The sequence below is a fragment of the Cantharellus anzutake genome (assembly GCF_015039405.1).
Source record: "Cantharellus anzutake strain C23 chromosome Unknown EI90scaffold_130, whole genome shotgun sequence".
Classification (NCBI taxonomy): domain Eukaryota; kingdom Fungi; phylum Basidiomycota; class Agaricomycetes; order Cantharellales; family Hydnaceae; genus Cantharellus; species Cantharellus anzutake.
The window spans coordinates 64,843-80,793 of record NW_024067080.1 but is presented as its reverse complement, the minus strand read 5'-3'; the positions used below and the strand labels follow the sequence as shown (position 1 = coordinate 80,793).

The following is a 15,951-nucleotide window of genomic DNA, read 5'->3' as shown; positions in this document are numbered from 1 at the left end:
ATCAGGACAGATGGGTCAGCCACGGATACTTGGCGCTCCTCAATGGAGCGTACCGTGTGCGAGGTCGCGACTGGTGAGATGGGTGAGAGCTTCACGTAGTTGCCATCGGGTACTTGGCGTTCGCAGTGCGAGCGTACCGGTAGCGGGTTGATACCGTAGGCGTGCAATGAGGGCTGACTATTAGGGCCTTCGGTGACTTGGCGTTCCCAAAGGGAACGTACCGTTGGCGGGGACATATGATGACTGGCAAGGGAAGAAACAGACGGTGGATGGGCGGCTACTTGGCGTTCGCGTAGCGAACGTGCCGGCATCGCGGGTAAGTGGGCCTCATAGTGTTCACGATCACCATGATCGTGATGGGACGTCGTATGTTGAGTACTGGGGGGAGAGCGGAGTGATGAAGACCCATAGGGTACAGGTTCAATAGGACGATACACACGTCGAGAGTCTTCAACTCTCGACTTCGAGTTCTCGCGGCGAGGGCCGTTAGAGGACTCGATATAACCAGACTTATAAGACATATTGAGAGTTGTACAGTCACACAGGTTCAGTTGAGTCACAGGGAGGGTTGTTACAGAAGACGGTACACGAGACAGTTGTAGAGCAGTTGTTAGTTAGCGGGAACCGCCTTCGGCGGTTTCCGTACAAGACGCGTGACTATCTACAAATGGTAAGGTTGCGGGAAATCCCGCGAAACACAAATAACCTCGGCCAGCACCAAAACCCCAGTTGGGGAAAGCTTTGCACGAGGGGGGGGAAAGGGGTAGAACGGATAAGGAGGATGGGTATCGGGATAGAGGACGGAAGGGAGAAAGAGGGGAGGAACGATAATGAGGAGAAGTCTTTGACCATGTGACGGATATGGTCGTTGGAGACTCCGTATCCGTAACAATCAGAGGGACAGTGTCCCCCTAAGGTGGACGAAGGACAGAGTTCATTGAAGGGGACCAAGAGGAAAGATGCCAAAATTAATGTCCTCATAGCGGAGGGACATGCAGCTGTTGCAGAGAGTGATCATGCATGGATGACTGAGTGGGTTGTGGATTCTGGAGCATCATCTCATATCTGCACGAATTGACACTGGTTCTCAACATACTCACCTCTTCACCCTCCCCATCCCATCTACTTAGGTGACAAGCACGCTCTCCTTGCTACTGGCCAGGGGCAAATTGAGGTTGTCTTGAACAATGGGACTGACAATTGCCACATCATCATCAGTAATGTACTCTACTGTCCCAAGATCAGCACTAACCTCCTATCTGTAACACATTTGACATCCGTTGGAGCTCAAGTACAGTTCTCTGTCAGGGGATGACTCCCGGGTCCCCATGACCCTCCCCTATGGCCCACAGCCTCAGGTCTGGCCAGCCCTATCCAGGGCACAATCTACTGTGGGTAAGGAGATGAGAAGGAAGCTAACTTCTCATCTTCCCACAGTGGCCACAATATCAGCAAAACTTCCGGGGATACCCGGAAGTCACATGAAGGGGTAGGAACTGGGCCCGGAGCATGCGGCACATGGAGCGTGTGCACGTGTGGGAAGCACAGTGGGTGGAAGCGGGTCCAGATGCGGGTCCGGGTCCGGGCTAGTCAGGGTGTGTGCCCTGACATTCTCCACCAATAATTGCTGAATTCTCAACCCAAATAACGAACTACTCGGTATTGTCACAGCCATGCATTCCGGCCCGTTATGTCATATCCATCCCTGGCCATCGACTTCCATTCACTCCGATCCCTCCAGTCTACCTCTGCTCCTTCCTCACTAACCTCGGAGCTCCCATATTCCGCAATCCTCTCGGTACCCCTCGATGGTCACCACCCCCTCCTTTCAATTTATTACCTACGCCTCCCTAAGTACGGAGCCCTGAAGACTTCTGGACAGCTCCGATGTCCACTAGCGCACTCCTGCCTCCGCTGGGCAATACACTTGCCTGCCCTGCAGAGCCCACCTTTGGGCCTATCCCTCCTTTCCATTTCTGGGTTATCGCCTGCCTTTCCGCTAACCCCGCGACCCGACTCGTCGTTAATATTCAGCCAGCTAATGTTTAACCCCGTTAGCTCCGCTCCGTTCGGCTCTGCCAATTGCGGACCCGTCTTTGCTGTAACCATATATATATCCAACTTGTACATAGGTTACACTCCAGTAATAAAATCGACTAGAGTTACCCCCCTTCAGTTCTGATTGCCAGTCAGTAAGTTAGGGCACAGACGTGTCACTAGGCACAGCGCTCTTGGCATAAGTCACTGAGGCCAAAGCCCTCTGCCACGGAGACTCTCCCTTGTCTCGAATCTGGTCTCTGACAGTATTTTATTACTCCCTGACTAGTACACGTCTTGTATGGCACCAAAAGTCCTTTGCACTCGTTCGCAACTATGCACATTAGTCCCCAACTGTTACGGATACGGAGTCTCCAACAACCATATCCGTCACATGGTCAAAGACTTCTCCTCATTATCGTTCCTCCCCTCTTTCTCCCTTCCGTCCTCTATCCTGATACCCCATCCTCCTTATCCGTTCTACCCCTTTCCCCCCCCTCGTGCAAAGCTTTCCCCAACTGGGGTTTTGGTGCTGGCCGAGGTTATTTGTGTTTCGCGGGATTTCCCGCGACCTTACCATTTGTAGATAGTCACGCGTCTTGTACGGAAACCGCCGAAGGCGGTTCCCGCTAACTAACAACTGCTCTACAACTGTCTCGTGTACCGTCTTCTGTAACAACCCTCCCTGTGACTCAACTGAACCTGTGTGACTGTACAACTCTCAATATGTCTTATAAGTCTGGTTATATCGAGTCCTCTAACGGCCCTCGCCACGAGAACTCGAAGTCGAGAGTCGAAGACTCTCGACGTGTGTATCGTCCTATTGAACCTGTACCCTATGGGTCTTCATCACTCCGCTCTCCCCCCAGTACTCAACATACGACGTCCCATCACGATCATGGTGATCGTGAACACTATGAGGCCCACTTACCCGCGATGCCGGCACGTTCGCTACGCGAACGCCAAGTAGCCGCCCATCCACCGTCTGTTTCTTCCTTTGCCAGTCATCATATGTCCCCGCCAACGGTACGTTCCCTTTGGGAACGCCAAGTCACCGAAGGCCCTAATAGTCAGCCCTCATTGCACGCCTACGATATCAACCCGCTACCGGTACGTTCGCACTGCGAACGCCAAGTACCCGATGGCAACTACGCGAAGCTCTCACCCATCTCACCAGTCGCGACCTCGCACACGGTACGCTCCATTGAGGAGCGCCAAGTATCCGTGGCTGACCCATCTGTCCTGATATCTCCGACTATCAATCATCAATCCCTTAATAGCTCACTACATCACCCATCGCGATCGATGGGAATTCGATCATCCACTCCCAGGTCAGACTGGGATCACTCATCGATTACACTTCCAGTTATGGTACAAACTAGACATGACTCTCGTCTTCCCACTATAAGAACGGATCGAGGAATGGGGAATTTCCCCCATCCCCGTAACACTGATCCTCCCCCTTCAGCCCAACACTGCTCAAAGGTGTGTCCGAGTTTGTGCTTGCAGTTTGGATTCGTGCAGTGCAGACATTCCTTGTTAGGTTTCTTTCCATCGGACTTACTGGAGTTTTTATCAGAGGCTTTCCCAGGTTTGGCAATGAGAATGGTGGACGACTTCGACTTGGTTTTTCGTTTTTCCTCACCAAGGATTTGCGCTATAAGTTTCTCGCAAGATATTTTCAATGTGTTATCAATGTCCGCAAGGGTTATCGCCTTGAGTGTGTCATATGACTCCAGTAACGCTTCCAAGACAATCATTGCAAACTTAGTATCAGTGTAAGTGTCACCAAGGGTTGCCAGTCAGTCTCATAAATCACACATCTGGATCAGTTGAGGTTCCAAGAGTTTGGAGTCATCCAGTTGGAATTGATGAAGTTGAGTCATTATTCTCACCATATCCCATGCACTAGCCCCATTATATCGTTTTGCTAGGTTGACCCACATTATCTTTGCACAGTCATGTTTATCAACAAGGGAAAGAGGTGTGTCATCAAGAGTAAGTCCTATCTGTGTTAGCACAGCATCATTCTTCTTATCCCACTCTATAGCAGCAGGATTGAGTGTTTTCACATCATCTTCACCAAGATTAGGAGTAGGGGGAATATGAGTGGAAGGACAGATGGAGGATGATAGTTACGACCATCATTTTTTAGCTTTTCTATGCTGTAAAGACTTTTGGAAGAAGTATTGGTGGAAGTGGTAGTTGTCAGGGGACACACATGCTCACACAAGTTGCTCTGATAACCTAGTTGTGATTAAAGCCAGGGGAAAGGTATGTCCCCATCTTAGGGTCAGCTATATACATTTTGAGTCCGGCAATAAGGAAACCAAACAGATCGCCGATAGAATCACATGATCATAGAATGTTCCAGAACAATGCCGGAGATGATCCGGGCCACCAGGGCTTAGGTAAGCGGAGTAGACAGGAATTGCCAGCATACTTCCCACACGCATATGCGCAGCTGGCATAGGGTCCAGGGTCATTGCTGATCCCTGACAGTAGTGGCCATGTCTAGGCTCATAACCTATTAGAATTAAGACTATGTTGCATTAGACTCAGGCTCAAATAAGAGTTCTATATTCTAAATACCTATGTCACGTTAGACTGCGACAAGAATTATACATGAGTTATCAGGTAAAATACTGAGAAATAGTTCTCACCTCAGACTCAAATAAGAGTTCTGAGGGAGAAAAGTCTAAGAATTCCTCCCTTATATATGCAACATTCCTGAGTGGCAACATCATGGTACAAAGGGAGTTTTAAGTTGAATAAGAAAGGGCAAAAATGCCCCCAACGCCTCATAGTGCCCCAGAATAACCGCTACGAATAACCACCACACAACTTCCCAATGTAAACAAAGTTGGTGTTCTAATACAAAGAAGGGGAAAGTGACACAGTGATATGCCATTGAGGCACCTGTGAAAACACCTTCCTCCAACTCGAGGCCTCACACACAAAATTGTATGCAAGGAACCACAACTAACAATTATGGAAACATCTACTCCATCTAACCCACCTCCACCACTGCCCATGTGTAAACACCAATTACACATGACTCCTCACAGAACCAGTGAGGAGGAATACCAAAGATATATAATCTTTGGGTCGAAACCTATTTTCAAAACTTTCTCCTTCCATTTCCCTCCCATCCCCTTTCCCACGATATCTGTGTATCGCTGTTCACTTCAAAGTAACAGCCCCACACTCCTCACTCCTTCCTCATTTTCTTATTTCTCATTCTTTTCCTAAATGCACACATCACCCACTTTAAAGTGGTGATAACAAACTTTCATTGGAAAATGTTTCCACTTTGAATTCCTTTCTTTCCTTAACCATGTATGCATCACATATGCAATGCAAAGGGGGAGAATGTCAGGGCAATAGCCCCAAACCCCAAGTCTTATGTAACAAAGGTGTACTTAGAGTCACGTGGTCAAGTGGCAACTTACAATTACTGCTTAACACCACCATAAAATACACACCATTGTAACACTTACAGACTGGTGTGCTGAGTGACCCCAAAGACCTCACAAGAATCCTGCTTGGAAACTGAAAATGGTTTCAGAAAAATAGAAAAAAATTGGAAAGAGTGAGTAATGTGGGTGGGAAATGGATGTGAAAACAGTGGAAAGACTAGGCCTGTGTAAGGAGTGGTAACCCCACCCCTTATTTCCCATTACATAATTGTATAATTGTCTTGTAATAAACATGTATATACAAAGTACATACAATAGTGTGGGAAAGTGGAAAGAGCAACTAAGCCTTTCCTCCCATACTGTTGCAAATAATAACTTCATACAAGTTACTTTTGTTGGCAGCCTGAGGAACTAGGCTAACCAGGGTTGGCACCTACACCAACCCCTTACAGCCTGTGTGCTTTGTAGGCTACAGCATAAAATCCATAAAAATAGTTATTTTGTCATGCATGAACTTTTCCCTGTAGAAACAAACAGAGATAGTATGTCATGGTAGCTTCAAGAACATTCCAATTGGCTTTAAGAAATGGAAAACACTAATAAAAGAAATTACAAAAGACAGAACAATAAGAAAGTGGCCTGGAAACCCAAAATTGTGTTGGAAGCTGTCACGACCATGCATTCCGGCCCGTTAGCCGCCCGTCCTGATGCCGCCCAAGCCTATTCCCACTGTGCAAGCGCGAGCACAAGCCCTGACCTCAGCCCTATCCTCCCTGAGGGCTCCCTGCTCACTCCCCACTTGCCCCTAGGCTCCCCTACGCTTGGCCGACTCCCCCACAGCCACACCGACCTCCCTGCCCTGAGTCCGCCTCTGGCACCGACCTAGCATGACTCCGTGACATCGCCTACTCCGCTATGATACCATCGCCGCTATCGCGGCCCTACACCCCTTCGTTTATTTATCTGTTATTGTTTGTTTTGACCCTCGGTCATTGCCGGCCGCTGTGCGGCCAACCCCGCTCGTTGTTCCTATTTGCTTCCGGACCCTTCGGCCTTCGGCCCGGGTCCGCTTCTATTCATTCCACCTTCATATATATATCCTGTATACTACATTATAGTACCTTAGCTCTAATATCAACTTGACCACGACCCCAAGCCCTGACCCCAACAAGGCAGCCCCAGTAAGTTCGAAATGAGGGCCAAGAGACAACTAGGGGGCACAGCACTCCCTTTAGAGTTGCTGAGGCCAAATGCCCTACCCTCGGGCCTTGTCTGAGGCATCATGGCCATCGCGGCCCTTAGCGGTCCGCATCGGCAACCTTCGGTGCCCGACCCCGGATCAGTATCTAACAGAAGCCTCAACCGCTTCCCATAACCGTGCTAACCTTACACCATTAAACTATACTAAACCTTAGCTTTCCAACGCAGTTGGTCTCATCCAAAATGGTGGAGAAATGAGCAAGATAGTATGGGAGGAGCGGGGGATATATCATGCATTTCCCCTATCTCACTGAATAGTAGTTCAAATGTCCTCAAAGTTTGCGCACTGCAATGCATGTCTTCAAAGTAAACTTTTCATATTTTTTCATATTTTTTCGACATCTGAGAGGCACTGAGCTTTGACCTTGCATGTCATTTCCCACGCATGCCACTCTGTCAGAACCGTGCGAATCTTCGCTGATGGTAGCCGTAGGCGACTGAGTGTTTCCCGCTAGTGGTACAGGTGTCCTACACACGACCGAGCTTTAGCAAGGGATAAACCCCACCGATCTCGAGGCCGAGGCTACTTAGGCGAGTGAGCCGGGATTTCGGCTTCAACGACTCGAGGAGGAGTGTTGCACCTCATTCTCAATGCGGTCTTGATACTTCAGAAGGTCGGAGGTCTTACAGGGGACAGAGGTAAGCTTAGGGGTGAGTTTCTAGTTGATTTCGAACTACAGTACAAGCATTAGTTACAAGCTGTATATAAGTGCTAGGGAACTGAATAGGGAATAAGTCGCCAGATCTCGCAGAGATTGCAGGCAGAGAAAAGAAGGAGGAAAACAAACAAAGAGCACATGTTCAAGACAGCGAAGGTCAAGCGTGACCTTCGCCATGAGATAACAAGGTGCGGCGAAACATGGGACAACAGGTTGTGGCACTCTGCGCTGCTAGGTCGTTCAACAACAATTAGGAGAGGGGTTGTGGAGAGGTGGCAGGAAGTGGTTAGACGGCAATGGGTGGCGAGCGGAGTGTGCAGGGAGTGTTCGGGTGTGGGAGAAGGTCAGGGAGGAGGTCGTCTGGCCCCGGGGAACACCGGGTCGTGACACACTCCCATGTGGTGTTGAGTGAACCGAGAATCGCACATTTCTCCATCAGTTCTCAACCATTTTCCATCGGGTCTTTTGCAATAAATTCCTCTAAAATTCCTCTTTATTTCGTATTATTACTCCAACTCATGATTCTGCAATTTCTAGTATGCACACAGCTACAGAAGTGGATAGCAACAGACATGTGACTTCAGTTTGAATTGAAAGTGAATTCTCAGGACATCTCAGGACATCCTGGGGTGTTCCTGTTGATGAGCGACTTATGATCTCGGAGCTGGACTATAAGTGGGAAGCTCAGTCTCAGCTAATATGTGTGAAGAACTGAGGGAAAAGGAAATGAATTCAAATGAATGAATATATCCATGGCCTGGCACGGGTTAGTCCGAAATAATATAAAAGAGGTGTTGTGACTAAGTAGTCACGCTAGCGCGGGAATGTGGCTGTCCAGGCGAGTTCCTCACTTGGATGTGGGAATGTGGCTGTACGAAAACTCGTACGGCCTCCCATAGCACACGGTTTCTCCAACAGTTCCCATACAAAAGAGGCCCTCTAGGCCCTCTTTGAACGTCCTGAGAACCCCCCTCTATAGGCCTACAGTGTAGGTTGATTATTCATGGCAGCTCCACAATGAAAAATCCTGCTAGACAACTTCACCTCAAATTAAAATCCTACTATAAAAACAGTGGATAATGTAATTTTCTACCAGGTTTTGAAAATTTGGTATGACTGCCAATTTTTTTTTAAAAACTAATTTCTATTTTTGGAAGGTGGAGGTAAGGAACACGAAATTAGTTATCAAAAAGACTTTGTTTTATTCATCTATGGGATTTGTATTTCCGAACTGCATACTCAGCCTGTGCCCCTGTAAGACCTTTTCTATGTAGGGAATGTTAATAAGCAAATGGACAAAATTATGTACTCACTCATATGCATCCATATAGTGCCAGGTTTTACGGAAAAAGCAACAGATTGTTACAATGTCACAGGAATCCAAGCACTGTGGAATCAGAGCTTTTGCAGATTTAAACTTCCCATCCATTGCAGCTCTGTATCCTGAAGAGCTTACATATTAGAAAATGATATCAATCAAGAAATTGATTTGACTCACGATATTTTGCGTACCCCCAGTACATCTCAATTGGGTTAAGCTCACAGTGAAACTTCGGTAGGAATAAGCAGATGTGGCCCTGCTCCTCTACATATTGCTGAAGAAGTGGCCGTTCACTCTTGAAGTCGGATTGCTGGGATAGAACACACATCATACAGCACCAGTCAGAGGCCGCAGTTGGGTCATCCAGTGCATCTGACAGTGGGATGTCCTCTACTTCCTCACCAGTTGCCTCTGCAGCAGAAATGCATGCTTCTGCATCTTTTGCAGCTTGAGACTTTCGGCACTGCTCACAGGTCCCAATCGGCTTCCCATTTGGACTTTCGGCAACAAGTTTCCTCCACACACTTTGGTGTTCCTGCAACACAATGCGCATTCCTTTAGGCTTTCCTTGCAGCCCAGCAGGGATGCTTGGGTCATCTGGGTAGACCATTAGCTGTACTTGGCCACGAGTATCTTCCTTGTTTGGTAATGGGGGTGGGTTGTCAAGTGGGATGATGGTTGGTTGCATTTTTTTCTGTTTTCCACCCGGATTCACATTCATGCCATTCACATTCAACGCATCGGGGGTGAATCCCTCATGGCTTGAAGAGCAGTCAAATATCCATACTCCAACACAGTCTGGGTGTTTGAACTCAAATATATCAATTGCATCCTTCAGCTGTAAATAATCAATTATGCACTTTATGTCAATTTCAAGTCCATACCTGATTAACAAGTTGCTGACCATCCCACCACGCATCATGACCTTTCCCCGGATATGTGATGACTCTTGCATCAGACTTAACCTGAGTGGTTGCTGGGCGTTCTCAGTTTTGTATCTCTTCTTCCTCTGTTAGGACCAGTCGACCCTTCTCAGTGATAAAATCGGAAACATGTATAGCATGACCATTGCCTTTCTTTTTGAGGGGCTGCTTGCCATTTTCTATCCAAACACGGCGTCGGTGTTCATTAGTATGAAATATACTCTCATCCTGGAACACAGGTATATGTTCCTTGTCAGCAAAGACAGTTGGGACTGGCTCCATCTCATTTCCATCGTACTCGCGAAAGAATCTGACCCACACCCATCGACCCATTGAAGTAAGAATTTATGGCAATATATATACAGTACAAGTTAACATACCTTCCAAACCCCTTATTGGTGGACATTTTTTCGAGGTACTTCTGTCGATATGCCAGAACATCAGGCCGTTCATGGCCATCAGTGTATGTCCCCTTCTTTGACTCCACATTTCGATACCCCAACTTCCACAGCCACCATTGAGCAGCCTGCTCACTGATTGTCTTCTTGGCATCCTCAGGGAATAAGGTGGGAAGAAGCACCTCATTGACATGTTGCATTAATTTCTGAGTTGTCACCTAATCAGATGTTGGCAGTGAGTCGTGGATGATACCCAGATGGATTCAAGTTTACTTCGCCCAAGGGCTGTTCTGCCAGATGCCATCTTACACCCATTACCACTGCTTCATTATGAAGAAAACTCTTTGCACTCCCTTTCTTTGATCGACACCTTTCTGGGAGCTTTCGGAATTGTTTAATGTGGTGTGTCATCTCTCGGATTTTACGTGCAAATGCTGGGCCCTTTCCCATGTGTTGTGCCACCACAAGACTTGCTGCCTGCAAAGGTCTCTGGTGCTTTCTTCCTGGAATGGACCGCTGCTTTCGATACAGCTGTATATATCCAGCTACCGCTGTGAGGACCATAATCTCTCTCAATGTTGCCATTGAGGTGATCCATGTTGCTTGTTTCACAAGTTTGTGTATAGTGGCCAGGATATCTTCTTCAGGTTCTTCTTCAGTTAGAATGCCTTCAATGGACTGGCAGATGTCAGTGGAGCGCTCTGTATTGGTCGCATCAGTGGTGGCAAGTGGTCGAGTATCTGGTCCGGCACGGTTCAAAGTCCCATCTTCAAACACTTCTCTGTCATCTATGTCCTCCAGTGCTGCGCTACTGCCTATATCGTCTGGGACTTCTTCATCACCGACCTACAGGGAGATCGATGACATTGCTCTGGCATACTGTCCAATGGTGTGTAACAGATGCATGTACCATCTCATCCTTCAAACTCATTGTCTCGAAACCTCGCATCAACTGTGTGAATCTCTCTTCAAATTCCATGATGGTGCTTTCTCAGCTTCTCTCTGTGGTGTTCTTCCCAGAAATATCAGTTGTGCTCACTTGGAAAAATGAAACTGATATGAGGACTGACCGGCTGCCTCAAGAACTTTCTGAGGATATCGGCATCACAAGTTGTCGCCGCTTTCATTAGGTCCCTGCACTTTGCTTTCACCCGATACTGAGTCCGAGTGGAATCTCCAGTATATGCGCTCTGGAGCTTTGCCTTGAACAGTGGATATTGAGTGGTCATTATGGGTGTATGGGACATACCTCCCGAGTCCTTTTCTCAACATCTCCTCGGTGGCTTGGCTCCTCAAAGACACTGTAAAATATCTCTAAGCTTCTTATATGGTCTTCCTCTTCAGATTCCTCTGTCGCATCAGCACCCTCGGAGCATAAGTCTGTTGAGATGTCTGAATTTGCAGCCGGATTGTCCTCATATTCAGATGGGGAGTCGCCCTCAAAATCTGAGTGCTTAAGACGCTTCCCAAATGTCCTTGAGCTTCCTGTCCTCTGTTCGCGTGCTTGGCGCTTGCAAGCATTTAAGGCAGGCATTTTGACTTAAGGGACCTTGATGCTCAGGTAGCACATGATTGCGATGCCGCACAGACAAACTGGTGTTGTTTGTAACCAACTCAAATATAATACCATCTATCCATGTCATTTTGGACCAGTTGGACATCATTTGAACACGTTTCCTAATTCACTGCCAATTTTTTTGAGAAAAAATTTTTTCATTACTCAAAATTACACAAAATTGCTCTGATACATTGGTAAAGTACTTAAAAGTGCTGCCTTTCTGCTAGTTTCCATACAGTTTAAACAAGTTTTGCGAGCTGAGAAAGAAAGTCCTTCAGAAGCAAAGTGAGGTGTCAAAAATAAGCAGCCTAACACTGTAGATATCGGTTGTCCAAGGTGGTGCAATAGTGTCATATCCATCCCCAGCCATCGACTTCCGGTCTCTCCGATCCCTCCGTTCTAACTCCGCTCCCCCCTCACCAACCTCGGAGCCCCCGTATTCCGCAAACCTCTCGGTACCCCTCGATGGTCACCACCCCCTCATTTCAATTTATTACCTACGCCTCCCTAAGTACGGAGCCCCGAAGACTTCCGGACAGCTCCGACGTCCGCTAGCGCACTCCCGCCTCCGCTGGGCAATACACTCGCCTGCCCTGCAGAGCCCACCTTCGGGCCTATCCCTCCTTTCCGTTTCTGGGTTAACGCCTGCCTTTCCGCTAACCCCACGAACCGACTCGTCGGTAATATTCAGTCGGCTAATGTCTTAACCCCGTTAGCTCCGCTCCGTTCGGCTCCGCCAATTGCGGAACCGTCTCCGCTGTAACCATATATATACCCCACTTGTACATAGGTTACGCCCTAGCAGAAAAATCAACTAGAGTTACCCCCCTAGGTTCTAAGTGCCAGTCAGTAAGTTAGGGCACGGACGTGTCACTAGGCACAGCGCTCTTGGCAGAAGTCGCTGAGGCCAAAGCCCTCCGTTATGGAGACATTCCTTCGTCTCGAGTCTGGTCTCTGACAAATAGCAGACACATATGACCTGGGCATGGGTGTTACAGTTAAGCCGTAACCCCAGACAGACTTAATGGAGGTTTCACATGTCCTGCATATCTCAGTTCCATTTCAACTCATGTAGCTTAAGACTTCCTGTATGTTTCTCTTGTCTCATATGTCTCACCTCGCATGTTTTAGCACATATTCATGTATATAAGGAGTTGACCAGTGAAGACAGACTCTTCAACTGGTCAACACAGGTCACCAACCTGAATTGACTTCTTGTGATCTTGTGACTGTTGGAGGAACCGTGTGCTATGGGAGGCCGGACGAGTTTTCATACAGCCACATTCCCACATCCGGGTGAGGAACTCGCCCGGACAGCCACATTCCCGCGGTAGCGTGACTACTTAGTCACAACACCTTTTCTCTTTTATATTATTTCGGACTAATCCACGGACATATTCATTCATTTGAATTCATTTCCTTTTCCCTCAGTTCTTCACGCATATTGGCTGAGACTGAGGTTAGTTAGTTACATTCCCTCATTGCTTTATCATTGTAACTTATATTATGTATATTACCTCTAGTCATTACTCATAGGTAATATATCTAGTTCTTCACGCATATTGGCTGAGACTGAGTCATTACTCATAGTCCAGCTCCGGGATCACAAGTGTCGCTCATCAACAGTGACTTGTGGCTCGTGATCTTCTTGCTCATGACCTCGCTTCTCGTGATCTCACAACTCTCGCTCCGTTCTCACGCTCTTAGCGCCGAGAGGTTTGTGACAGACGGGTGGCGTAAGCCACACCCTCAACTTGGTATAATGATGTCATCGATTCAGTTATGATGATGATAGTTGAACTGTTCTACTCTCAGCCGGGGCAGTGCATGCAAACCAGCGCGGTATGGCCTCATGCAAACAACCAAGGGCCCGTGCTGTGCGCTCCCAGCAAGCGCGCTCAAGTCTGGAGTAGGAGCATCGAACTGCAGCCAAAATAAAAAAAGGTCTACTAGGAAGATTTGTAAATGATCTCTGGAGATTAGCCTGACGAAGCGTGAACCGTTTCGTGAATCCACGTGAAGAAGTTGGAAATATTGTTTTTTTTTTTTTGGTCAAAAAAATCTATTCAACTTAGTGTGGATGCACTTCCGGAACCCCTTGCATGAGGCCATTTAGGACATTTGATCAACCTTCCTGATCATATGGTCCGCAGGACTTCTTGAAATCGTGATGTATATAGGAAGACGAGTTTAGTTTTTTTTTTTTTTTTTGATTTGTGCAGTGGCGGAATGGCGCGCGGGCGATAGCACTAGTGACAGTGCATACACAATTTTTCGAGCTTGAGCTGGAAAAGCTGAAAATGTTCATGGTTGCCTTGAGGGACATGATGGCATGAAACATACTAGGCACGGCTGACATTTGTGAGCTGCTTGAACGACGTTCATGTTCTTGGCTGGCGCGTTGATGCGCCACCTTCAAGTCCGAATGAGTTAGCAAGCGAATCGGGTAGCTGTTCGATCCATCATATGGGAGGATTCTCAGGGCATGTTTTTCAACCTGTTGTACATGTGCATCGCAGTGCATGAGCCAGAGATTAGTACTATTGCAGTGCAGGGCATTCAATGGCCAATCCGCACAATTTTGATCGACCTAGCTAAGGAGTAGCCTGAGGCAGGTGACCAGCCTTGATAGTATAGAGCTAGGGGGGGTTCTTTCAAGTTTGCTTTTTTCCCCTCGCTTAGCTCCCCTTGTCAAATGATGGCAAGAAAACTTTCCGCTCAGTTTTCCTACTTAATTGCATCAATTCCGGTATCGACTTCAAGTTAGGGGCCTCACAAAGCTCCCATGCCTCGAGGTTCCACAGAGGTAACAACCCCACGTTCATCAATAAATAAGGAAGAGAACAGGCGATTCGGATCTTGTGAAAGTCCCCTCGTGTACTGTAGTTGGGATAAGTATGCTCTGTCACGTGCTAACGCGGAAATCCGATATCAACAATATTCAGACCCAAAATGGGACTCAATTCCCACGCCCCTCAGCGCGCGCTCTATGTACTGTAAATGACATCCCATCTATGAAACGCTCACACCGGGTTGCGAAATAGCAGTAATGAGATGTCCGGGCACACATCTGATAGTCCGACTCCCAATAATTATACTGTGAGGTGGCTGAAGCGGGTAATACCATCCTAATATCCAATCCCCGCCCAATCCCCGCCAAAATGCCCAACGGATAGATATGTAATCCCTGCTGACGACACCCACTGCAATATATATTAGGCCCAGAAAAGGAATTCCACCTTTTTCGGCCTTACTTTGGGACGGCTGCACATGCAAGTAAGAAATGAGTTTACTTTTACTTTACATGTGATAAGCCACGATGCAGTATACTAATTAACTCTACGCGACAACACGTGCGGATACAGTTCAGTCCGACTCAATGCGAGATCGCGAGCGAGTCATCAAGCTTATTTCAGGAAGGGGATGCACATGCACAAGACCACCCACGTGGTTTTTCCGTTCAGGTACCTCATGCTTCCCCGCACTGCGTATGAAATAAAGAAAAGAAAGAAAGAACCACATGAATCCAATGGCTTCGCCAAGTCGTACAATAGGTTGTTAAATATATATGGTTACAGCGACCAGTTAAACCGCACCTTATTCTCTCCAGAACCCTACTCTGTCCTCCGAACCCATTAGCACACAAGACGAATCGTTCACATGTCCCAGAACGAAGAGCGCCGTCCTCTCCTTCAGAACCTCGCCGTATGCGAGGAACCCATCAGCGAACAAGAGGTCTTCCATGTTTGTTCTTAAACCATATTCACCCAACGGTCGCTCATTCTGGGACAATTGCAGATCATACATGGAGAAGGGGGCGCCATCTCCCTTCGCACGGAACCCAGTGATCAAGGGCGAAGCAATATGGAACAGAGAGAAGTGACCCAAGTAGGACGCTCGTTTATTCCCCCCCCCTCCCGACCGTGTTACGTTACTCAATGCGTCATTCATCATTCATTCATCATCCCTCTTTACAGAGAAGTGACCCAGTACATGCGAGCCAAACGATCAACCTGTTCAGAAATGACTCTACTAGTATGACCAGCAGCATTCAGCGAACATCTCAATTCCAGAGACCCACTAGCAACTACTATGTGTTCCCGGCATATCCATCTGATCAAGTCACTTTTCAGGGCGTGGGGCCAACAGTGAATCAGAATGAAAACATGCATCGAAACGAGTTCTTCATGGCGTGCCCTATAGATCATCTTTAAGATATGCATGTAGAAGTTGCACCGGATCACTATGAATGAGATGATGCGACTGTTCCTAATTCTCGAATGTCGTGTGGGGTGGGTACGTTAGCCATTTAGGGGTATTGCAACTAGTGTAGCAAAAGCAGCGAGCAAGCCACGTGCTGTTGCAGACTGCAGTAT

At 47.5% G+C, this 15,951-nt stretch overlaps 1 protein-coding gene across 1 annotated transcript; it reads right to left on the bottom strand.

The window, feature by feature from the left end:
* Window positions 1-15,107: 15,107 nt before the first annotated feature.
* On the bottom strand, window positions 15,108-15,879 carry EI90DRAFT_3088054 (uncharacterized protein). Its single transcript, XM_039062252.1, has 4 exons — window positions 15,551-15,879; window positions 15,366-15,509; window positions 15,194-15,326; window positions 15,108-15,171 (listed from the first exon to the last, which is right to left on the bottom strand). Exons 1-4 carry the CDS (start codon window positions 15,796-15,798, stop codon window positions 15,148-15,150), a joined length of 549 nt encoding a protein of 182 aa, XP_038908931.1. The 5' UTR covers window positions 15,799-15,879; the 3' UTR covers window positions 15,108-15,147.
* Between the last annotated feature and the right edge of the window lie 72 nt (window positions 15,880-15,951).

Bases quoted from the DNA above. Each gene is read 5' to 3' on its own strand.
- EI90DRAFT_3088054 (XM_039062252.1), bottom strand. From the start codon at position 15,798: ATGCATATCTTAAAGATGATCTATAGGGCACGCCATGAAGAACTCGTT. The intron at 15,510-15,550 runs GTAAAGAGGGAT...TGACGCATTGAG, and splicing joins ATGTACTGGGTCACTTCTCT to TAACGTAACACGGTCGGGAG. The intron at 15,327-15,365 runs GTCCCAGAATGA...ATATGGTTTAAG, and splicing joins TCCATGTATGATCTGCAATT to AACAAACATGGAAGACCTCT.